We start from the raw sequence: 24,918 nt of genomic DNA, 5'->3' as shown, positions 1-24,918 counted from the left end.
ATTTCCTAGATGATATGCACTATAATCCTTAGAAAAAAGTCATGGATGGAGCCTGGAGAAGGGATGAGTCAGGACAAGGGAGAGTAGGAAAAGGAGCCATGAAGGAGCCAGAAGAGAGAAGTAGGTGGCGACCATGGGGCCCGCTGAAGAGGGACGGGTTGGGTGGCAGGCCACCTCCAGAGAGGCCACCCTGCGGGGTGCAATCATTAACTTTCCTGAAGGAGCCTCCCTCTTAGTGCACACAGGGAAGGGAAGGTGATGTTCCACTTGCACACTCCAAGGTGCTGTTGAATTCAACATCCTTTCTCAGAGGACTTAAAGGCCCTTTCTAATGTCAAGTGTCCTGTGAATATTACGGGGTGATGAGGCATTACATGAAATAAGCTGAGAGGAACAGAGGACTCCTAAGGTAAACCATGCAGCTGTCAGCTTCAAGCCACACTCACCTACTTGGCTCCCAGAAATGGCTTCTTCAAAGCAAGTTTCTCCTCCTAATGTCAGTGATGTGGGGAGCTGGAGGTGGGGAAGGGCAGGGTAAGAGGGAGGGGAAAACCACGTTCACAGAGCCCACTGTAAGCTCCGCTTTAAAATACGGCTGGAAGAGATGGTATTTCTAGCTGTTAATAAAAGGCCTCCATTTCCTAATAAAAGAGATATTACTGATGGACAAAGGGCTGAGATTCATAAGACTCTGGTTGCAGTCCTAGTTGTGGCGCTAACTCCCCAGGTGACCCTTGCTGAGTTCCTTCCTCCCTTCCTCTGGGTCTCTGTTTGCTCATCTGTAAAATGAGCATAAGCGGACTGCAGACTGGGAAATTCTGCTGGTAACCTATCCCTCTTGGAGACATCCAAACACTGGATCAGATGGGCGGTCTTTAAACTGTGTTCAGGGAGAGCTCAGGCTCCTCCAGGGCCCCTGCCGGGGGTTAAGTAGGAAAGGCTAAGTGAGGGGGCTCACCCTGGTTTTGCCTGATTTATTTGGGGCTCCATATCAGACTTCCCTTAAAGAAGGGATTCAGCTACTAAAATAAAAAGTTGACCATCACTCTGTACAGTGAGAGGGTAACCGTACTCGTTCACTCCACAGGGTGTGAGGATTAAGCGGACACAAGCAGAGAAGGTGCAAAGTCTGGGACTGCTGTGTGGTCAATGCAGGCTCAGCATACTAGTCATTATTATGAGGCTGCTGCTGTCCCTGCCGCTCCTGCCGGGGTCACCTTCCCATCCCCCTCCTCCTCCCCCATGCACTGTCATCAAACTGTAACTCCCCTAAGATAATGACATATGTCTTATTTGTCTTAATGTCCCGATTGCCTAGCCCTGTGCCCGGTAAGTGTGCTAGTAGAGAATGAGCCCATCTGGGTTTGGGTCTAGTGCCCTTGGGCCTTTGGGCAAGTCCCTTCTCTTCTTGGATCCTTTGTTTTCCCATCTTTATTTATTTATTTTTTTTAAAAATTTTTTTTTTCAACGTTTATTTATTTTTGGGACAGAGAGAGACAGAGCATGAACGGGGGAGGGGCAGAGAGAGAGGGAGACACAGAATCGGAAACAGGCTCCAGGCTCTGAGCCATCAGCCCAGAGCCCGACGCGGGGCTCGAACTCACGGACCGCGAGATCGTGACCTGGCTGAAGTCGGACGCTTAACCGACTGCGCCACCCAGGCGCCCCTGTTTTCCCATCTTTAAAACGGAAAGATGGGACCAGGTCTCAGAGGACTGGGAACCCAAGAGGGGAGGGGCCGGCAGGAAGGGGGGTGATGAAGCCCCCAGAATGGCCCACCTGAAGCACCTCTGTTACCTGCTTTATAAATTGAATCCTCAGTAAGAGTCAGTGAGAAAAATAAAAGGGCAGCTCAATAAACTTAAAACACATTGAAAAACTTAATTCTTCCAAATCTAGTGTACATAGTACTCTGGCAGCACATCTGGACACCCCGCTTCTCAATGGCAGAAGCCTTAAACCACTGCTCCACATGAAAAAATAGACTTTACAAGCTGTGCCAGGAAATACAACTAAGCAGGTTGGAGAGTAGAAAAATAGTGGGTCAAGGGCTGAGGCCATCCATCAGGAAGCGTCAGAAATGAAAGCTCTGAGGCGGGGAAGTTCCTGGAGTACCAAATGCACTTTTAAATCTTTCATGGGAAGTGGGTCCAGTCACTTCTGCTAATGGCTTTTCCAGCATCCGTCCCCGTGGGAAAACTCTGGAAAGAGGCGCTGGAGCAGGATCTTGATTTATGGACTGCACTTCCCTGAGGTCAGGAGGGCGGGGCCTCAAGTTCAGAGGAATATTTTCCAGTTATACTGTCTTCTTGTTCCAGCCACAGTGAACATCTTGATGATGGGTGAAGAAAGGGTGATTTACAAAGTTGAGTCTTCACACCCCATCTTTTCATGTCCTTCTCTTTTGGAAGACACTTTGATCAAAGAGATTTTAAGCCACTATCCCTCATCACTGAAGCCTGCACCTCTCTCTCCCCTTGGCCTCAGGGACACAAGCACCTGAGAGGTCCCCTGTTCCTCTTGAGAGAGCTGATTCCACTGCCCTCCTTCATGAGGCACTCTGGGGCAGCCATGCTTTATATCATGTGACACCTCACCTCAGCTGATTGGACAAAGTGGGTGCCTGTCTCAAGGGCAACAAACTGATTGGCTAGTCAATGACCCATGAGGTGGGTTGGAACAAAAAAGAAGAAGATGAGTTGGGTGAATGAGCTTTTATTTCCTGTCATTTGTATTAATTCCTGGCATTGTCTTTTTTTTTTTTTTTATTTTTTTTTTCAACGTTTATTTATTTTTGGGACAGAGAGAGACAGAGCATGAACGGGGGAGGGGCAGAGAGAGGGAGACACAGAATCGGAAACAGGCTCCAGGCTCTGAGCCATCAGCCCAGAGCCCGACGCGGGGCTCGAACTCACGGACCGCGAGATCGTGACCTGGCTGAAGTCGGACGCTTAACCGACTGCGCCACCCAGGCGCCCCAAATTCCTGGCATTGTCTTAACAAAGTACCACAAACTGACTGGCTTAAATAACAGAAATGTTTATCTCCCTGTTCTGAAGGCTAAAAATTCAAAATCTAGGTGTTGGCAGGGATGGCTCCTTCTGAAGGCTCTGTGGGAGTATCCATTCCATGTCTCTCCCCTAGCTCTGGGAGCCTCAGGCATTCCTAGCCTTGAGGACGGTCTCCCTGTTCTGTACATGTCTGTGTCCACATGTTCCCTTGATATGAGAACACCAATCATATTGGATTCGGACCTGACCTCATGTCCTTATGTCAACTTGATCATCAGCAAAGACCCTATTTCCAAATAATGTCCTATTCACAGGTGTGAGTTTTGGGAGGATACAATCCAAGCCGCAACAGCACTCAACTGGGACATAAGGAGAAAGTGAGGCAGGTGGCAGGGGAAGCTGCGGGTGAGGAGAGGACACCACCATGAGCACATGGAAGCTGAGGCCATGAGGGAAGAGACATTTGGGGAGTAAGAGTCCTCAGAGGAGGGTGAATTCACAGGGCTGAGAGAGAGGTGGAGAACGCCGTGTCCCCGAAAGTGCCCGGCTCCCTCAGGCCTGGATTGCTGTAGCTCATGCTGGATTCCCATGAGACCCACCCCCCCCCCCCGATCCTCCCACAATCCTTTGGAGGACCACCCTCTCTCCCACACACTCCCCTCACTGCACTCAGGCGTCTTGAATGAACCCTTCTTTTTGTAGTTGCACAAGAGCAAGAGCTCAGACTCTACTCTCAGTTTCCCTCCTTCCTTTCTGCCCCTGCTTCTCAGTCTCCCTGATGAGGCCTTCTCCTCGGCCCACCCATCCCAGGGGTTCTGCCTTCTCACGTCTCATGCTTCCCCTGGGGCTTCTCATCTTCTCCTGTGTGGGGTCGGTTACCAGCGATAAGCTGATGACTCTCAGCCAGTCTCTGCAGCCCAGGCTCCTGCCAGGCACTTCTGGAGCCCCCTGCCTCACCACCACCACCCTCTCCTCTCCTGGGGGACCACACCTGCACCTGTGCAGCCTGTCAGTCACCCAGGCCAGCTGGGGGGGGGGGCAGCCTGCACACTCCCTTCCCACTCCCCTCACTCTGGGAAGTCCCCATGCCTGCCGGCCTCTCCCTTTTCCTCTCTTATTTTTTACACATTACATTTTTTTTGAAATTGTGATAAAATGCACATAACATAAAACGTGTTAACCATAAATAGGTTACCATTTTAACCTATTTTAAGTAAACAGTTAAGCACAGCCACACTGTGCACCATCACCACCGTCCAGCTCCAGAACACGCACATCTTCCCAAACTGAAACCGTCCCCGTTAAGCACAAACTCCTCATTCTGCCCTCCGGTCCGCCCCAGGCCCTGGCAGCCACCACCCTATTTCTGTCCTGAGGAATGTGACTACTCCAGGTACTTCACCCAATTGGAGTCATACTCTAGTTGTCCTTTGTGACTAGAAGCCTACCTCTCTCACATCCTGTCTGTCCCCTCTCTCCCTTCCTATGGGGCTTGCCTTTTTTAAATCTATGCTATCACCACGGCCCCCCAAGCCTGTCTCCCTGCCTCAGTTCCCCTACTTTCCCGTCCACACCCAACTCAGCCTCTAAATGATCTTTATGAAAAGCAGATGTGATGCTGCTCCCGAGCTGAAAGCCACCTTCAGTAGCCCCCATTATGATGACAGATAGCAAACTCTGGCCTGGACTTCGAGGCCATGGGAGAGCTGGTGGCCTGTGGGCCTCCTCCGCTTTTGATCCAGCCCAGGCCTTCCCTTTCTGGTTCTGCCAGACCACTCACCCCAGGCACCCCTGACATTTCAGGCCTCCGGGATGTCCTCTCAGCCTGGAGTAGCCTCTCCCGGCCTCCACGCTCTTGGAAGCCCTGCTAAGTCCTAGAGGCACAGCCTCTCCAGAGAGCAGAGCATCCCCTCCCTCATTACTAGAGTAGCTGGCCTCTCCCTGCACTGAGGAAGCAGTGCCGCCCTGCCTAGCGGGGGAACTCTGTGCTCCCACACCCCTCAACTCCCCCCCCCACCCCCTGCTGGCTGGGACCTGGATGGGGGGAGGAGCACTCTCTGACCAGCTCTGCATCTCAGCATGCAGCTGTGACCCGGCTCAGGGTGAGGGTGCCATCAGTGCAGGTCAGTCAGGGATACAGGCCTGGGGACAAGCGAATTCCATCCCAGGCCAGTGACCCACAAGGGGAGAAAGCCAACCAACCCTCAATCGGTGCGGGGTGGGGACTGCCAGGTAGGGTGTGGTGGGGTCGACCAGCAGGTAATGGAAGCTGTGGGGGGTTTAATTTCTTCAATGGTTAGGTTTAAAAGAGGGTCGTAGAATGGGATGCAATAATCACGCCAATAACCACGCAATATGCAGAGACCTCTGCAGCTCATAAAACCTCAGCCACTTCATGCCTGCAGTTCTGTGTCCCCTGCAGGGCAAGAAGTGAGTGCCTTGGGGCATGCTGTCACCTGTGATGAGATCCAGTCAGAGAGCAGCCTCTGAGGCCCACATCCCCTGCCATCTTGCTTCCCCAGGGAGCGCCTGCATGACGCCTAACCCCTCACCCTGCCCTGCCGTGAGATCCTCCCAGGCAGGACTGGCTCCCGAATTTGCTGGGTCTGGGTCCGGTGTAAAATAAGACTGTAAGGTCCTCTGTTCAAAATCAGGGAAAAAGTGCCATTAAAGGTACCAAGATACAAAGCTTTGTTTTTTTCTCATAGCTTCGCTTTTGATCTGTCATAGTGTTTTCTTATTATTCAATGTCTTGATCACACAGGTGCCCATGTGCTGTGACACAAAAAGCGGGCACACCAAGTCCACTAGCTGCCAATTCCCTCCCCCGCCCGAAGCAGGACACACACACCCTGCCCTGATGAGGGGCCAGACAGTTGAGCCAGGCATCTCCCCTTCCCACAGTTGGGCCGCTGCCCCAACACACAGAAATGGGCTATCTGAGGGCATCCGACCTCTGTGTTAGGACACTAGGTGCCTGGACCCGGGGTGGACAAGAGCCTTGTCCTGCAGAATTGCCAGCTGAAGGCACTAGAGATCCCCAGTGGTAGCTGGGCAGGGGGAGTAGGGGGAGGCTGGCGGGATCTGGGGGCACCAGGAGGTGAGGCAGCTGGAGTCTAAGAACCTGTCCCCAGGAAGCAGAGAGGCAGCAGGAGGTGGGACCTCGTGTGGGCCAAGGCTCCCAGCCCTGGCGTATGCTCTGTTGGCCATGGGACTTCACGTAAAAATCCAAATCCAAAGATAAATTTAAGAATTTCAAGAGAGTAAGTGCATAGCCTACAACCTGTTCCCAGCCCGCTTCCCAGGACACACACCCTGAAGGCCCCAGGGCCAGACTCGGCCTTGTCTTCCCTGGGCCGGGCCTTTCCTTCCTCCTTAGTAGCTTCCAACCCATGAGAATCTCCAGTCCCTGAGGTCCACAGGAAGCTGGGGCCACTGTACAACGGCAGAAGGAGCATCTGGATGGGAGTCAGGGGATCTGGTTACAAGTCCTATTGGTTAAGGACTTGCAGTGTGACCTTGGGCAAGCTGCTATACCTCTCTGGAGCTGAGTTTCTACAACCCAATTCACTTATTTACTGAGAACCTAGTATGGGCAGGACATGGTGCCCCTTTGTGGCACAGACAGAAATTGTTATTTCCTGGCCCTCAAGAAAATTATCATTAAGTTGGGACGATAACACTCACACAGAAATTCCTGGGGTGGTGTCACACACATGGTCTCTTCCTCCACCACTAGGGGCTACAAGCTAGGCCATGAGCCCCGCTTTACAGATGAGGCCTCCTCTCTGGTCAGTCTAGTGAAAGGCAAAGCTTGGACTATGGGTCATGCAGACTAAAACCCCTGCCTTGCTCTGAGATTCACGGATTTGTTTTTAAAGTGAAGGCACAACATTCACCTCACAAGGGGTGCTATACAGAGGAAATGAGATAAAGGATGATGCAGTTCAGATTCCTGGTTTCCTTCCCCTCTTCCCAGTGCCACAATGCCTGGGGCCCAGCAAGCCAACCCCGTAAGCACTAGGTCGGTGGACATAGCTGAGCAGCCACGAGAAAGACTTAGTGGTTCTCAAATGACTGTTGACCCAGGGTAAGTCAACAGTGTGGGGCCTCCCAAATCATGGTGGGATCTCAGTTGCATTAATCAAAGGACAGTGACCAAAGCAAGGCAATGATGGTTTTGCTTGGCCTCCTGTGGGAACTCAGCTCTGGGCCCCCACTCTTTCACTTGGGGGGGGGTACTTTTTTCTTTTTTTCTTAAGGCATTGGTTTTATATACAGTCAAGTGTGTAAGTCTTGAGAGTATAGCTCCCTGAATTTTCCACGTCTACACCTGTGTAAACACCACTCAGATGAAGACACAGGACATTTCCAGCACACGAGAATGCTCTTATACTTCCTCCCATCCATCTCCCTCAAAGGTAACTACTACTGTGACTTTTACAACCACAGATTAGCTTTAACTGCTTTTGAACATCATGTAAATGAAAACCCACAGTGAGTATGTTCTTGTGTCTGTCTTCTTCTTCTTCCTTTTTTTTTTTTTTTTTTTGGTCTATTTATTTTTTGAGAGACAGAGAGCAGGGGAGGGGCAGAGAGAGAGAGGGAGAGAGAGAATCCCTAGCAGGCTCCACACTGTCAGCACAGAGCCCAATGCAGGGCTTGATCTCACAAACCTTGAGATCAAGTCCTGAGCCGAAACCAAGAGCCTGACGCTTAACCGACTGAGCCACCCCGGGCACCAGTGTCTGGCTTCTTTCACTCAACATTTCATCTGTGAGATTCATCTGTGTTGTGTGTTAGCAGCAGTTCATTCTTTTCCACTGATGGAGATAGTATTCCATTAAATAAACTATATAATTTATTTATCTACTCTACTGCTAATGAACATTTAAATTATTTCTAGTATTTGGTAACTATAAATAGGGCTACAAATGTCTTCGGTAGAAACAATCTCTTATTTCTCTTGGGTACATCCCTGGAGTAGAATTGCTAGCTCACGGAGTAAGAGTACATTTAGTTTCAGTAGACATTGTCAAACAGTTTCTCCCAAAGTGATTGCACAATTTTACATTTCCACAAGTGATGTATGAGAGTTCCAGTTGCTCTGCAAACTCGTCATCTCTTGCTATGGTCAGTACTTTTCATTTTAGCCACGGCGGTGGGTGGTAGTCGTACCCCATTGTGCACTTCCCTGATCGCTAATGATGCTGAGTACATTTCATGCGTTTATTGGCCATGTGAGTGACCTCTTTTGTGAACTGGACCTTCTCTCACGAGTGGCGCTAAGTCCAGAGAAGGGGAGCAGGGGGACCATGTGAAGAACAGTTGAAGGACCCTGGGAGACACGGTCATACTCTTCAAACCTGCAGGGCACTGACAGGGAAGGAGCAACAGATGTGGTCTGTGGGTCCCCAGCAGGCAGAAGACATAGATTACCGAGATGACCAGGACGTGGATTTACAGTCTGCGTAAGGAACTTTCTAACAGTAAAAAAATGCACAAAGATACTCTGGGCTGATTCTGGAGCTGGTGGGGAGGGTTACAACAGGCACGTGAGCAGGGATGACACAGTCCCAGATGAGGCCTTCCAGAGACGGCTGAGATCCCGATTGATGGTGGTGGTTGGGGGAGTTGAAAGATGAGATTTAAGGCTTGATTCTATTATGAAAGATGCTCGGGGCCATTGGGTGGGGAGGATGGGGACTCAGAGACCAGCTATCTTTAAAAGACTTGTTTTTTTGGCCTGTTTGCTTTTATTTTCCCCAGCTGATCTCATCCTCTTAGTCATACAGGAAAGCACCTGCTGAAAAAGCAGGGAAACTAAACACAGTGTTTGACTTTGCCTCTTTCTGCAGTTGCTACGAGCCCCGTCCCAGGACACAGTGGGCTTCAAAGGTCTACATGTCAGTCAAAATTGGCCAATGGTTTGAATTAGAAAGGCCACGTGCATGTGTGTACATGCACCAGGGTGTATTTCATTTTGCGTCTCTTGAGGTCATCAGTGTCTGAGTCACCTCACAAATCACTGTAAGCAACAGGGTTCCAGGAAAGGGCTCTGACACCATGTCCCGACCATAGTCGGCTTACAGACCATGTCATAGTCTGCTCGGTGGCTCCTTCTCCCCACCTCGCTGCAACGTCCCTGGTTTGAGCCACCGTGAGTTCTCACCGGGCCCAGCCTCTTCCAGGTCATCTTTCTCCCAGTTGGAAAGGGTCAGGCAAGACAAATACCTTCATACAAATGGGAGAGGCCATCGGGAACATCGTCTTACTGCACCCTCTGCCCCCAAGACTGGAAGCTACTTGAGGGCAAGCCTGTCTCTCCCCCACCGTCCAACAGGAAGCCTGCACCTCTCAGGTGCTGACGGCAGGTTTGTTAAGTAAATGAGTGAATGCCTAGCATTATTACTGGCTTTGACAGCCAGAAAGCAAAAGCACTGGTAGAATAAAAATTAGAAGCCTGTGGACTTCACTCCTCTCCTCACTCTCCATTTTACAAACACAGCTTGTCACCTTACCTCACAGCAGGTGTTAACGTAAGCTTATGAAGCTCGTCTTTGTATTTACTGAAAAACCAATATGAAAATTAGCATGAACAACGCCAAAAGGCAAATGGGGGAATTATTTGCTGCACATTGAACAAAGGGATAATTTATTTAGCAGAGTCTTACCAAAACACTAAACCAAACCAGAAACAAACACAAAACCAGTCCAGTGAAAATGTAGAATGAGGAAAGGAACAGGCAATTCACATAAAAATACAAATGGCTAAAAAGCTCACTCGTAATCACGTAAAGGTAAATTGAGAAGCGAGCCATCAGTTCTCATCTATCACACCGACAAAGATGCAAAGGCCCGAGAATTCCCAGTGTTCACAAGACGTGGGGGAGATGGGCACTGTCACATACAACAGAAGCACACATTGGTTTACCCTCCTTCAAGGCAAGTTAAGTCCTATCTACCCAACTGCACACGCCCTTTGACTCAGCAAGTCCACTTCTAGGAATTCATCCCACTCGTTGACTCCCTGACTTGTACAAAGATACGTGTACAAACCATCTGATTATTATCTGTATTAGCAAAACACTGGGAACCACATGAAAGTTCATCCATGGGGCATCGGCTACACAAGTTCTAATGCAGACAAACAGTGGAATGCTGTTAACCCACCCTCGGGGCTATTACTGCCCGCTACGTCACTGTACCTTATAATAGCAAGTGCTATTCTGTACATACTGCATACTGCGGTGATAAGCTCTTTATATAGATCATGTCGTGCAATCTTAATAACTGTGAAGCAGGTACTTTTTAATCCCCGTTTTACAGATGAAGAAACGAAACTGCAGTAATCTGGCTGTATTAATTTCCCAGGGCTGCCAAACAAATGACCACAAACTGGATGGCTTAAAACAGCATAAATTTACTCTGTTGCAACTCAGGATGTCAAAAATTGGGAATCAAGTGTCAGCAGGGCTGGTTCCTTTTGGAGGCTCGGAAGGAGAATATGTTGTCCCATGCCTCTCTCCTAGCTTCTGGTGATGCCAATATCCCTTGGCATTCCTAGGCGTGTACCTACATCACTGACTCTGCCGTCACAGACCCTCCTTCCCTGTGTATGTCCACTCCTCATCTTATGAAGACACCAGTCATTGGATTTAGCGCCCACCCTAACCCAGTAAGGCCTCATCTTAACTAAATACATCTGCAAGGACCCTATTTCCATATAAGGTCACATTCTGAGGTTCCAGGTGGATGTGATTTTGGGGGGACACTATGTAACTTAATACAGTGACCAAGGGCACAGAGCTAGTAAGTAGTAGAGCCCGGATTTGAATCCAGACAAGATTCAATCGGACTATATTCATCATCACTACTCCATGCTGCTTTCCCATAATAGCTCACACTTGTGTAATGCTAACAATATCCCAGGTACTGTCTTAAATGTTCACATATAATAACTAATTTAGTCTCCACAACAACTCCCTTTACAAAAAGAGAAACTGAGGTACAGAGCATTTAAAATTACCTGAATTTACATAGCCAGTAACAGGCAGAACTTTGATTTGAGCCTAGGGAGGGGGTCTCCAGAGTCTATGTGTTTTTTTTTAAGTTTATGTATTTACTTTGAGAAACAGAGAGAGAGAGAGGCAGAGAGAGGGAGGGAAAGCATCCTAAGCAGGCTCTGCATTGTCAACACAGAGCCTGATGCGGGGCTTGAACTCATGAACTGTGAGATCATGACCTGAGCTGAAATCAAGAGTTGGATGCTTAACAGACTCAGCTACCCAGGTGCCCCCAGACTCCATATTCGTAAGCACTATGCTAAACTGCCTTCCACTGAGTATTCCAATGTGACATACACTCTGAGAAGACATACACTCTCAGAAGACCCCATTCTCTCTCCTGAAAGGCTGGCGTTCTTTTCATCAGACACCAACCGTCCCCCAGTTCATCTCGTCTCCCTCCCCCCTTGGCTGTCGTGATTCATCCCAGAGCTGACTTGGGTGTTCACAAACAGTTGCCATCTCAGCCAAGAAGTTGGCTGAATTTCCTCTCCTTATTCTGTGTTGGGCATTCTTAACCTGGGCTTCCAAGTGGCCCTCAAGGGAACCCAGCGGCTCGCTGAGGTGACAGGCAAACTATGGGGCACGAGTGCATTCATTCTGCTGGAACAAGGCCCTCGGGTCCCATCAGATTCTCATCGTTTCACGATCCTGATTTTCAAGCCTGCCCTGTCTTTTTAAAACTTCTGTTCTTACCAGTTATGTTGCCTGTGCAGGTTTATTTTAAGCCATCTCAACCCTTTTAATGGTGTAAATGGAATGCAGTAGAAAACCATAAACAAATGCATACGATGTTGTCATCCAATCTGACTTTTTAAATCTTCCTGGGTTTGCAAGGAAGGAGTCCCTCTTCAGGGCTCCCCTCACCCTTATCTTCTGAGTAGTTTTTTTTTTTTTTATTTTTTAACATTTATTTATTTTTGAGAAAGAGAGACAGAGTGCGAATGAGGGAGGGGCAGAGAGAGAGAGGGAGACACAGAATCCGAAGCAGGCTCCAGGCTCTGAGCTCTCAGCACAGAGCCTGACTTGGGGCTCGAACTCACAAACCGAGACGTCATGACCTGCACCAAAGTTGGACACTTAACCAACTGAGCCACCCAGGCACCCTTCTTCTGAGTGGTTTTCAGGGCGGCATCTGGGTCCCCACTGCAGCACCTGGAGCATTCACCCTGTGCTCACAGATACCACACCTGTAAGCAGTGCGCCCTGAAAAGGCAAGGGGACACAGGAGTCTGAGAAGAGGTTCCAGGCTGGCCGAGAGCTGGGCAGTAGGGACTTAAAAGCCCTGCCTGGGCCTAAATTTCTCTAGAATGCAAAGGAGAAGGAGGGAAGGTAGCAGAAGATGGAAATAACCCACCGCTGCTCAGCCCGACCCTTCCAGCAGCAGGCCAAGGCTGGGGGCCTATCTCACCAGCAACAGTGCGGCCACATGCCCCAGCACCAGAGTCCCTGCCACCTGCCTGTCCTGTTCCCCCCTCCCACCACGTGCTCCACCATGTCCTGTGCCCCTACCAACTGTCCCATCAGGCTCCATCTGTGTGTCCTGTGCGGGCTCCATTAAAAAACAAACAAACAAAAAAACCCAGAAAGAGCCCTGTATTTCGAGTCAGGGCCTAAATGAATTCATTTGTAGATCTTAATAAAAACAATGTCTTAATGCAATGGCCAAGGTAACTAGCCCTCACCTTGGTGCTCAAAGTGTGGTGGTCTGTGTGTACAGGACAAGCTTCACACTATTAGGTGTTCATTAGAGCTTATTAGGAATTAAGCCTATTGCTTAATAAAATGATTAGAGCTTATTAGAAACAAGGAGCTAATAAGAAATTCCGTATCTTAGAACCCTTCCCAGGCTTACTGAGCCAGAGTCTGCATTTTAATAAGATCCCAAATGATTCAAATGCTAGAGAGGCCCTAGGATAGAGTGCAAGGACTTTCACTTCTCAAGCTTCCCAAACCCTGGAAAGCACTTGGGTTTTTCTGGAATACGCACCCCAATCGGATGACCTGGAACAATTGCTACTTGGGTTCACTGTCCTATCAACAAAAGGGGGTTAATAATACCTGCCCTTCCTCCCTTACAGGATTCCTGAGTTTCAAACAAGATCATGGATTCATTCTATTTATTGCGATGGGGCTGACAGGGGCTGCAGAGTGAGAGGGGGAGCAGAACAGGTGTGGTTTCTGCCGCCACGGAGCTGATGGTTCTGTGGGAAAACATGTTGTAGATGCCGGTTGATGGTTTGTGATTGTCATGGCCATCATTGGGCTTTCATTGGCATACCTGTTTCCTCATTCATCCATTCAATGGTCAGTCATTTATCATCACACGAAATACCTACACTATGCCAAGTTCTGAGCTCTGGAACACTGGTAAAGGAGAAACAAAGGAGCCATAAACCATCTTCAAGAAGCTGTCAGTCCAGTCAGAGATGAGAATGTGAGCAGGTGATTACATTTAGGACACACTATGGCTGGTGCTCTGAGGTCCATTTAGGGGCTGAGGGAACACAGATAAGGCAATGGAGAGCTTTGCTTTAAAGGATGATTACAAGTTTGCCAACTTAGGAAGGGAGAGAACAGCGTTCCAGGCAGAATGAACAGCAGGGCCAAAGACAGACAGTCATGAAGGCACGATGCCTGCACCATGACCAGAAGGTAAGGAGAATTTGCAAGAGTGCCAAGAGATGGTTTTGGAGAAGTAGCTTGGGGCTAGACCTTTGATGGTCCTGGGTTCATTGCTAAGGAACCTGGTAGGAAATGAGGAGTCCCTGAAGGGAGAGGGATAACACAGTCAGAGCTACATTTCCTAAAGATCTACTAACAGCAGCATAGAAGAAAAGGCTTGATGTGGAAAGACTTTTACAAGGCTCTGACAATAGCTCAGGGGAGAGATGGCAAATACTCGATTGGGGTCATGATTAGAGTACTTGTCAACTCCATTCATGGAGACAGAAATGAATGGAAGGAATATTTAGGAAGGCAGGATTGACAGGACTTGACAAAACAAATGGGGTGGTAAAGAGAAAGGAGATCTCTGGCTCGGTGCCTGGGTGGATGGTGTTACTGTTAACCAAGATGGGGGACACTGGAGGAGGACAGGGTGATGAGCTTGCATCAGGCCTGTTGGGTGTGACGTGCCTTTGGGATGCCCTATTGGCTTTGTCCAATTGGCAGGAGTGACAGATGCCTGAACTGAGGAGAGCAGTCCCAGCATGACACATGAATGTGGGAATTGTGAGTCTGTAGGGGGTACCTGGACCATGGGAATAAATGGGATCATAGGACGGTGTGGGGTGGAAAGAGAGTAGGGTTGAGAGTGGCACCACCATTTAAGGGATGGGAAAAGATGAGTTCATTAAGGAGGCTGAGTGATGCCAAGAGGCATTTGCTGCTTCCCTCAGTTCCGGGGGCATGGAGGGCGAACACCCCTGTCGCTGCAACTCATCACCCGCCAGAATCACCTCCAGGAATGGCCCTGGAGTCACTGCCCTAGAAGCCCCAGGGTGAGTGGTGGCTCAGGCTGGGGACCCTGAGAAGATGGCTTGAGGTGGGAACACATGGGTGCATGGGCTGGGCTGGCCTCACCCCTTTTCCTCCCCACGCACAGTAACTTCAGCCTTTCACAGATCGGTTTTCCTCTGAGAGAAAAACAAAAGGATGCAAGAAAAGAGACACAGAAGAAATGCTTGAGTTTGTTTAGTTTTTCAGATCAGGCAAGGACGCAACACCTCCTAACATTGAAGAAAACCTCCCAGACGTGTCCTAGGTTGACTTCGATGAGCTCATTCTCTCGCTATCATTAAGAGCAAAGAGAGTCTGGTCCTTCCACAATTAACCAAAGGAGGATTTTATAAAACAAAACAAGAGAGAGGAAATGGCCCCAGAATTATGCTCTCTGATTCATGTTTCCCCACAGAAACAGGACTGTGGCTTTAAACTGATAATGGCTCTGAGTAGCCAAATAATTGATCTATTTGGTGTTCTGGCTTTATGTGAAAAGTGAACTGGCCTCTTTGGAAATGTTGGCAGTCTGGCTGGTCTATTAGTAAGACTAAAAAATCAAAACATTGACTGGAAAAGGCCATTATGACTCCTGGACTCAGCAGGAGTCATCGATAGATGATGTCATTTCAGAAATAAGCAAGCCAAGGTCACAAGCCTCCTGGGCAGAGTCAAACTACCCTTCGTGGCCCATCAACACCCTCCTTCGCAGATGAAGTCTGCCAAGGGGACACAGGGGTCTGAGCCAGGACTGGCTTCATTTTATTAACTTCACTTCTTTGCTCAGCCTGAGTCTAGAGGAATGCGATTCTAGAGCCCTTGACGCTCAGCAGGTGATTAAGGCAGGACCTGGTCCTCCCATATGCACACCCCTCAGATTCTCCTCTCACCCTCTTCCCTTCTTCTGGGTCCTTCTCCACCTCTTCTTACAAACCTCATTCCAGAAGCACCCGCCTGCTGCCCATGCCTGTCTCCAGCTCCCACTACCTTTCCTCTCCCCTCCTTTCTCAGCCAGGCTCTCAGGAATGGCAGGCCCGGTCCCCACGTTTTGAGCTCCCATTAGCCTCTGCCTCTTCCACTCACTAACCTAGAAATATCATTGCAGGTACCAAGCACTGGTGAGGGCTTTCCCAGCATCCTCTCCACTTAATCCCCACAGCAACCCATATGAAATAGGTGCTATTATCATCCCTATTGGGCAGAGGAGGAAACTGAGGCTCAGACAGACAGGCTGGGTCACTGGCCCCGGTAAAGCAGTGGCAGATTCCCATTTTTGAACTGTCTGCAATGCCCTGGCCAAAGTCACCCGGGACCACCTGCCAATCCTGGTAGCCCCTTCCCAGTCCCCAGCCCCCTCTGTCTCTCGGCAGCAACTGACATCTCTCCTGGGAAACCACCTTCTCCTGCACCTTCCCTCCTCTTCATGGGGTGGGTTCCCCTGAGTTTCATCCCGGGCACTCCACTTTTCTCATGCTAGCAAGGCTTCCAAGGGAACCTCTGAGCTCTCTTGACTCCAGGTCTACTGGGGATCATCTCGCCCACCCGCTCATAGTCCAAGGTCACTCTAAATGGGTCGCAGAGCTGGGGTTGGAGCCAGGGGTCCTAACCTCCAGGTCAGTCCACCTCCTGTTACTCAGAGCTGACACCACCTACTCCCCATTTTTGCATTTTTGCTGAAAGGCAGGAGCAGGAGGCAGCTGTACCCTGGATGAGGGAGAAGGTGTGAGGCTCTGATAAGGTGGGGTGGAGGTTATTTTTAGAGGACACTGCCTTTCCACTTAGGCTGGGAGCAACTCAGGGGCCAAGACGGTCGAAAATGTGTTTGCAGGTTTGGCTCATTAAAGGGAGTAAATACACCAAACGACAACATTGCTCGCTTTCACTCTGCCTGTTTTATGGCTCAAGTTGATGAGACTCTATTTGTCTTCATTTCCCCTTACTTCTTTATCAGTGAGGCTCTGAGGTGAGTTTAGAGAAAATATATCATAGAAAGTAGACATAAAAATGAAATTTCAGAATGAGGGCGCTATCATCTGAGCAAGGGAAAGTCCTGGACAGCAGATCAAAGAACTGGGGGGCATTGGTGGGGTGCTCAGAGATCCCCAAGACCGGCCTGAGCAGCAAGAAGGGGCAGGAAAGAGAGGAGAAAGGTTAGCGGAGACTGCAGGCCTCCTGGTGTGTCCAGCAGCATGTGACCTTGAGCAGGGGGTTCTGCGGCCCTTGTTAAAATAAATGCCATCACAGGGAGAAAGATGAAGATTTGGGGGATGCTCCCTCTGAGAGCCCAGAACCTGAGTTAGGGTCTGGTTCTGTGATCTGGATAGAGAAAAGCTTGGGCTAGGTCATCTCTAAGAGTCTGAGAGGGTTAAGGCAGAGACAAAGGGCAGGGTCCGTAAGGTATATCAGGAAGCGGCTGGGGGTCTGGGAGGGTGTGATGCTTGGCATGGTTCCAAGTTCGTCTCATAGGCACTGTATAGGTGGGGAAACTGAGACCAGGGAGCAGCTGGACTGGAGCCTCTGGTCCTGCCCAGTTCTTTGGGTCTAAAGCTGTTTGAGTCACGTGATGTTTTGCGAGGGTGATGGCTGCTCCCCAGCAGAGGTGCCCGTAAGTACCGTGGGACGCTCTTCCTGGAGGTATAGGGCCCAGGCTATTCCGAGGACCCTAATAGGTCCCAGTATAGGCCTGAGTCAGAGGGACTGCCACAGTGTCCGGTTTCTTTCCACAATGCCTCCGGATGTGCAAGGCTCTGGCCCCAGCGTCCCAGGCCAGAGCCGATGAACAGGTGTGGGGGAGCGCCAGCGGTCAAGAGCGCGCCCTGCTGCTCTCACCGCCAAGACTCCTAGCTTCAGCTCCCGAACCAAACCCCGCCCCTACAAATGGGGAAACTGAGGCCCAGGGAAGGGCAGGGGCTCGCCAAGGCCATCGTGTGACTTGGCGACAGGGAGGCGGCTTCTGCCTCCAGGCGCTTGCCCGCTCTACCTTGGCCCGAAATGCGTGTATGTATCATGGTGCTTTAAACCGCGTCCTCTCGCGCAGTTTGGGAAACTTTTCCTGCCTCAAACAGGCGCAGCCCGAACCCCGGTTCCCCGTCCACCAACCACATACGTCCCACTCCCACCCCCAAACTTTCGGCAGCCGGAGGAGGGCCACGCCTCGGTGCCGGGCTCAGGCGGGCACCTGTCCCCAGCAGAGTATCCGCGGGCGCAGAGCCCCGCCGCCGCGCGGGAGTCGAGCGGCTGGTGGGTGGCGGGGGCGGCCGCTCCTTCAGGTCCCCGGCCCCCGCGCCTCTCTGCGAGCGCGCAAGGGTCCTTCTGTCGTTTACAGACACGGCGCCGAGGGCCTGAGAGGAGGGCGCTCTGGCTGGGGCCGGGGGAGCCTAGCGGCGCGGACGTGAGCGCGGGGCTCCGGACCCCGAGACCCCCGGCTCCCCAGCCCCGGAGGCAACCCGAGGCGGCGGCTATTTATAGAGGGAGCCACGCTCAGTCCCTCTTGGCGGCGGCGGCGACAGCTGAATATTTTGCCCAGATATGGCTGGGGCCCCGGCGCGGGGGCAGGGAGCCCCGCGAGGGCGAGGGGTACCCCGGGCCGGGTGGGGGGCTTACCGGGCCGTGGAGCCGCCGGGGCGGGCGCGGGCGCGGGCGACGACGGGGCGAGCGCAGGCGGCAGGCGGACGGGCGCGGGCGGCGGGCGGGCGAGCGAGCGGAGCGCGGGGCTGGACGAGCTCCCGGGCGGCCGCGGGCGGGCGGGCGCTGTGGGCTCCGGGGGTGGGAGTCAGGGGCGGGCCCGGCTCAGCGCTGTCACCGCGCCCCGCCCCGCCCGCCGCCCTCTCCCTCCGCTCGGGGGCGCCGGGCCTCCGCGCGCCGTCCCCGGCCAGGGAGCGACGCCCGCTGGGGGCAGCGCGGGGCAAAGGGGCCGGGCCGCCGGGAAGCTGGGATCCTTCCTTGGACAGGGGGGTGTGGATAATCGTGAGTCTGAGTCTCTATTTCCCCAGCTGTACCATAAGGAGTTTAAGCAGCAGTGGAGTTATCTGGAACTAAGTGGGTGGGTTTTCATTCCTGTGGCGTCTGAGATGTAAGAACCGGCAGGTCTTTGGATGGAGCAAAGCCTGCCAGCCAGCTGTTGCACCTTTACCTCTTTTGACTACAGCAACCACCTGTCCCATCTCACCGGCAGCCCAGCCAGGTCTGGCAGGAGCCGCAGCTTTAATAACGATCCTTTTGTGAACAAATAGTTCTAAAAGAGTCGAATGCATTCTCTCTGTACTTGGAATGGAGTGTCCAAAATACCGATTTAAAATACAAAAAAAAAAAAAAAAAGTCCCACTTTCTTAAAAGGCTAGTACGTTTTTCAGAACAAACCACTTAAACCCAAATAGAAACTTTGTTTTAATTTTTTTTTTTAATTTTTAACGTTTATTTATTTTTGAGACAGAGAGAGACAGAGCATGAATGGGGGAGGGTCAGAGAGAGAGGGAGACACAGAATCTGAAACAGGCTCCAGGCTCTGAGCTGTCAGCACAGAGCCCGACGCGGGGCTCGAACTCACGGACCGCGAGATCATGACCTGAGCTGAAGTCGGACGCTTAACCGACCGAGCCACCCAGGCGCCCCTGTTTTAATTTTTAAAATGGTTCATAAAAAAGAATTTGTGTGGACAGAAGGTACCGTGTGCAATTGTTATGGGAAAGTTTCTGGTGGGGTAGACCCTAATATAACTCTTTTTACTCCTGGTGTATAGATTACTAATGAGAAACATTCGTTTTTGTTTTTGTGACTCTTGTTTTCCATGAAAATATATTTCTACATTACGAAACTCTCACAGCTGTAAGAGAATGCTCTTTTCAAGGAATATGTGCCATGCATTTTTAAATGAAGCAATGGTTTAATATTTCAGATTATTTTTATTTTAAGCCCTTTTGTTGCAGAATCAAACATTTAAGAAAAGTACATACATCCTAAGTGTGCAGGTTCAAAAATTTTTATCACATTGAACACTTGTTGCAAGAAACAACATTGCCAGCAGCAGCCCAGAAGCCAACCCTCTGGGTCCTGGGTTCCAGCTTCCTCCTAAAATGATCGCTTAAGGAAGTTTAAGATTACTCTTACAGTAATCACTTCCTTGCCTGCTTTCCTCCACACTTTGTCTTCATTTGCTCAATTCCACCCTGTGAGATTAACCTGCGTGGTTTCACGTGGCTGTAGTTTGTTTACTTTTATTACCTTAGAGGTTTCCATTGCATGAATACAGCACAGTTTTTTTTTTTGAAATCCATTTTACTATTAATGGACATCTGTCTCTAGGTTTTAGCTATTGCCAATAGTGCTGCTGTGAACATTCTTTACTGGCATCCTCCAGCACAAGTGCAAACATCTTCAATAATTGAAATTAACGAAAGTTGAAACATTTTCCCAGTTTTGGTAGGAGTATTAGGATCTCACTGAAATTTGATTTCCGTGGGTTGAGGGCCTTTTCATGTTGATTGGCCAGTTGGATTTCCTCTTTGTGAAATGTTCAAATTTATTGCCATTTTGTTTCTGGATAGTCTTCTGTTTATTGAATATGTTCCAAATACAAATATTCCTCCGTTGTGTGCTTTGCCTTTACACCATCATAATGCCTTTTGACAAACCGGTGTTCTTCATTTTAACATAGTCTAGTATATCAATATTTGCCTTTATTGTTAGCACTTTGTCCTGTTTAGGACATCTTTCCAACTCCTGGATTATCAGGGTACTTTCCTGTGTTATCTTCCCTCATTAGGCTCTCACGTTTAGGCTTTGAATCCACCTGGAATTGACTTTGAATATGGTATGAGGCAGGGGCCAAGCTTCATTGTTTGTCAAATTGCCCTAGCACCAGATTAATTTTTCACTTACATCAACAACACAATTGCTCTATTTTAAAAAATAATGGAAGCCTTTTTAGGGGCGCCTGGGTGGCGCAGTCGGTTAAGCATCCGACTTCATCCAGGTCACGATCTCGCGGTCCGGGAGTTCGAGCCCCGCGTCAGGCTCTGGGCTGATGGCTCAGAGCCTGGAGCCTGTTTCCGATTCTGTGTCTCCCTCTCTCTCTGTCCCTCCCCCGTTCATGCTCTGTCTCTCTCTGTCCCAAAAATAAATAAACGTTGAAAAAAAAAATTAAAAAAAAAAATAATGGAAGCCTTTCTAAAGTCATTGAAACAGAACCCACCTCTTCTTAATCTGTAGGCAATTTGAGGATTTTTGTTGTTTTTGTTGGGGAAAGAAACCATTATAAAATACATTCATACTACTTTGTTTCACTTAAATGTTTGTGTCAGGATATTCTGATTTTATCATCAATGTTTAAATCAGTGGTGTAAGCATTCCTCAATTTTGAATCACTTTTTTATTAAATATGAATTTTAAAAAGCTAGAAAGATAATTTCAACATGTTTTACATGAAAAACTTCAAATATCTGGTCTTTACCTTCTTTCTGCTCTCACTTTTCCTATATTTTCTCAAATAAAAATAAGCAAATGAGTTTAAGAACGTTTATCTCCAGCCTGGCCTTCTCCCCTGTGAAGACTCCACATTTCTAATAGGTTATGCATATCCTCACACAGTGATCTAGTCCCTTAACTCAGTATGTTTAAATTTTTTTTAATGTTTGTTATTTATTTATGAGAGAGACAGAGAGAGACAGAGAGAGAGACACACGGAGCGTGAGCAGGGGAGGGGCAGAGAGAAGGAGACACAGGATCTGAAGCAGGCTCCAGGCTCTGAGCTGTCAGCACAGAGCCTGATGCGGGGATCGAACTCACGAACGGCGAGACCATGACCTGAACCGAGGTTGGGCGCTCAACCGACTGAGTCACCCAGTGGCCTCTAAACTCAGTATGTTTAAAACAAAAAATTTCAGTTTCCCAAATGGAATAAGGGTCATCATCCTAGCCTCTCAGACCTTAAGACTTGGCTTCACTTTTTGACACTTTCTTTTTCCTGTCTTTTGGATCTAAAATGTCAGTTCTAATAATTCTAATTAAAAACTTCAAAAGGCCTTTAATTTTTTTCTTGATTCTCATTGCTCCCCTCTTAGTCCAGGGCCTTCCCCCATCATCTTTGGACCACTGATAAGGCCTCCACCTATCCCTCTGTCAAGCCATCCTGCCCATCAATTAGCAAGGACATAATGGGTGCCTGATGTGTTCAAGATATCATTCTGTCTGTTGTGGAGTACACAGACAGTGGTATGTTCTGAAGTCCATTGTACGGGCTCACAGGAGCTGCTGGGGTGTCTTTTCCCAGCTCCACATTCAGTGATGTCACATCGTTAGCTGGAACTCAACAATGGTGGAAGTATTTACAACACGGGAATCGTCAGATACTGTGAATCAAGGCTCATTCCCGGCCCACACCCATCAGAACCAATTGTCAAACATTTACCAGTATGTCATCAAAGAGATGAGTAAGACCCCTTCCTCCTTCAAGGAGCTCACAATCTAGCTGGGGAGACGGGTGCGCAGACAACTTGTTATATACTACAAAGCTCAGTGAGGTCTTGACACAAAGAGAGGCGTACTCCAAATGCAACAGGGTAGGAGGGGTACCAGGGAAGGCTTCATGGTCAGCCCGGGATGTCACGGAGGATACTGGCAAACAAAAATGGTGGGGGGTGAAGGATGGGCAGGCTCAGGGAACAGAATAAGCATGGTTAGGAGGGGAGCAAGGCTTGCTGTAGAATATCAATAGTCCTGGGTGTACAGGGAGCCAGACAAGTGCAGTGTGGCTGGTTGAGGAGCCATGGACAATGAGGCTGGGTAGGGAGACTGTGGAAGGTGTAGACACTCTGGGTAGTGATAGGCCACTCAAGACTTGGGGTGAGGAATACGCTTTGAGGTTCATCTGGGTTGCTTCTCTACAGCACCACTAGCAATGCTAATGTGCTAAAGACTCAAGATCATCCTCACACAATTGGCTTTGGGATAGACCACTACGCCAGGGTTAAGTCATAAATTCTCACAATCTAACTATAAAGGAACCCAGCACCATAAAGAAGACATGAATAGAAAGGGAAATCCTTCATCTTACGATCATAAAGCCTAGAAATTATAAGGTAGTCAGTTTTTATATTGATAAACATTTTATTCTAATATTATAGTAATAATTCAAGTGCAATTTTCTTTGAAAAGTCAACTCTGTTAAAACAAAACTTGTTAAATATCTTTCATCAAACAGAAGCATATTCTTTTCAATCCCCACAGCAGTCAGAGCCCTGTAGCAGAGATAAGATTTCTTTTTTTAAGCCTACTACATTTTGTTATTGCTAAAAAAAATCTGAATTAGTTGTCAAGGTCTCAGAAGCAGTGATTAATTAACTTTTGAAAGCTCTACCAGATACTCTGACATAAAATCATGAATCCAGATATCTGTGTCTGGCAATGATGTGTCCACTAAATAGACCACTACTTTCCGGTCCCAAGGGTTGGCGTTTTCTATAACTGTCTGAACCAGTGCCACCAGAGGTTTCTTCTCCACATGATTTCGAAATACCATCGAAGCCTCCTCAGACCACTGGTTGCACTTCACCCCTACGAGAAAGACAAGGAGTACAAGGATCAGTGAGCGTCGGATGCACCTTTCTTTGATCCATAATAATGGAAAACTGTTAGTTCCAAAGTAGCTGAAACGTACCAGGTTAGACTTGCCTAATTAAAAAACCAAACCAAAGAGTTACCCACCAATCTTAAAACAGTCCAGCTTATCATAGTTCTCCTATTGTGAATGGGGTTATTTCTGTAAACCTTCACCTACAGACACAAGTTTCATGGAGATTTACTGCTGTGTTATAAAATGAAGTTATAGGGGCACCTGGCTGGCTTAGTCAGAAGAGTGTGTGACTTCAGGGTCATGAGTTTGAGCCCCCCTTGGGGTGTAGACATTACTTAAATAAATTTTTTTTAATCTAAAAAAAAAAAGTGAAGTTATAATAACCACTGCCCATTTCCCTATATAAAGTATAGGTAGATTTAAATGGATAATGGGGATACCCAAGGGGACTAAAATATCAACAGTATCTGTAACATTGTTGTCAACTGCACTCAAATAAAATAAAATATCAATGACATCAGTGATACATCTCTTATTTACAGATTTTTTTTCCTGATGAACCAGATGTAGTGAAGGATGAGGAGAAGGAGAAAGAGAATTAATATACTTAGAGTATACTGATTTTTAAAAATTATATATAATACCATGGCAAAAGCACTGGATTGAAAGTCTAGAGACCTAATTACCATTCCCAGCTCTTCCTCTGTCAAGTGGTATGGGATTTGGGCAAATCATCTGGTCTCTCAGGTCTCAGTCTATCAGAAAATAAACTGGTTGGACCAGATGAATTGTAAATCCCATGTATTTCTAAAGTCCCTATGACTTTTGAGGGCTCAAGTTAGAGAATTTGAAATTAGGTTTTAAAATGAAATTGAGAGAGTATGTGTTTTTCAGAAAATACTAGTAAACTAACATGAATTAAGTGCACATATACTAGATTCGAGAAACTATACACAGTGCCCCGTAGTGATGAAGATCTGGGAGTTTCACACATCATTTAACAGACCTGCTATCCATATAGTGAGGTAGGCTAAGTTCTCTGAGAACAAGAGAAGCCTAGAGTAGTCCCCAACCTGCTGTTTCCCGACCTTTAACAGCAATAGTTAACAGTACCTAACCCTCCTAGTGTGTGGGAAAAGTCAGTGAAATGGAGTGGCTGGTGGAGACCTTTGCCCATAGTAAGCCCCAGTGACTATCAGCCAAGGTGCTGGCGATGGGGATGATGGTGCCATGCACTTGTTCCTCACAGAGACTCCCTCTCTGGACAGTTTGACTGTCATGCTTATGTTAGCAAGACCTGAACATCCAAAAGTGAAAATTAAAAAAAAAAAATGCAATCATTAAATCTGAAGAAACTATTTAGAGGTCTGAGTTCAAAGCAGATCAGTGGTAGACATGCTCGTCTGCAAAATGCTGTTTTTGGTTCATAACTAACTATCATGGGAGTTTCCTGTGAAATCTAGCAGGAGACACAAAGAAAGAAACTGAAAAATACTTCAAAATAACGGTATATATAGATATAGATATCTCCAACAAAAGCTGGTCAAAAATTAAAAGAAAAATGTATATACACACTTCCTTTCGTTTCTGAGATCACTTCTGCTACTGTGCTGAATGGGTGGCACCATGTGGTCACGACCCCCCATATCCCAGCAGAGCAGGACACAGACAGTCCTAGATGGCTGGAGGTCTGCGTCCCCCCACCTTTTTCGCCCTCACACCCTCTGCTAATGCTGCCGGAACTCTGCGCAAAGCTTCGCCTCAGTACGCG

General features: G+C 48.6%; 2 protein-coding genes across 7 annotated transcripts in view; both read right to left on the bottom strand.

Moving 5' to 3' along the window:
* TMOD1 (tropomodulin 1) overlaps positions 1-18,252 on the bottom strand; it is an 87,175-nt gene extending 68,923 nt beyond the window's left edge. For both annotated transcript variants that reach the window (XM_030293146.2, XM_030293145.1), the window contains exon 1: positions 18,182-18,252. The gene's annotated coding sequence lies outside the window, so the exon portion shown is untranslated. The remainder of the gene's footprint in view (positions 1-18,181) is intronic.
* Positions 18,253-22,669: 4,417 nt separating this feature from the next.
* TDRD7 (tudor domain containing 7) overlaps positions 22,670-24,918 on the bottom strand; it is a 77,707-nt gene continuing 75,458 nt past the window's right edge. For all 5 annotated transcript variants that reach the window (XM_030293187.1, XM_030293186.1, XM_032595509.1 and 2 more), the window contains one exon: positions 22,670-23,128. In XM_030293187.1, coding sequence (XP_030149047.1) covers positions 22,908-23,128 — 221 coding nt within the window. In that variant the 3' untranslated portion in view covers positions 22,670-22,907. The remainder of the gene's footprint in view (positions 23,129-24,918) is intronic.

This window comes from Lynx canadensis, chromosome D4 (genome assembly GCF_007474595.2).
Source record: "Lynx canadensis isolate LIC74 chromosome D4, mLynCan4.pri.v2, whole genome shotgun sequence".
In the NCBI taxonomy this organism is placed as follows: Eukaryota; Metazoa; Chordata; class Mammalia; order Carnivora; family Felidae; genus Lynx; species Lynx canadensis.
The sequence above is the reverse complement of the archived record's forward strand: the minus strand, read 5'-3'. Positions and strand labels throughout refer to the sequence as shown.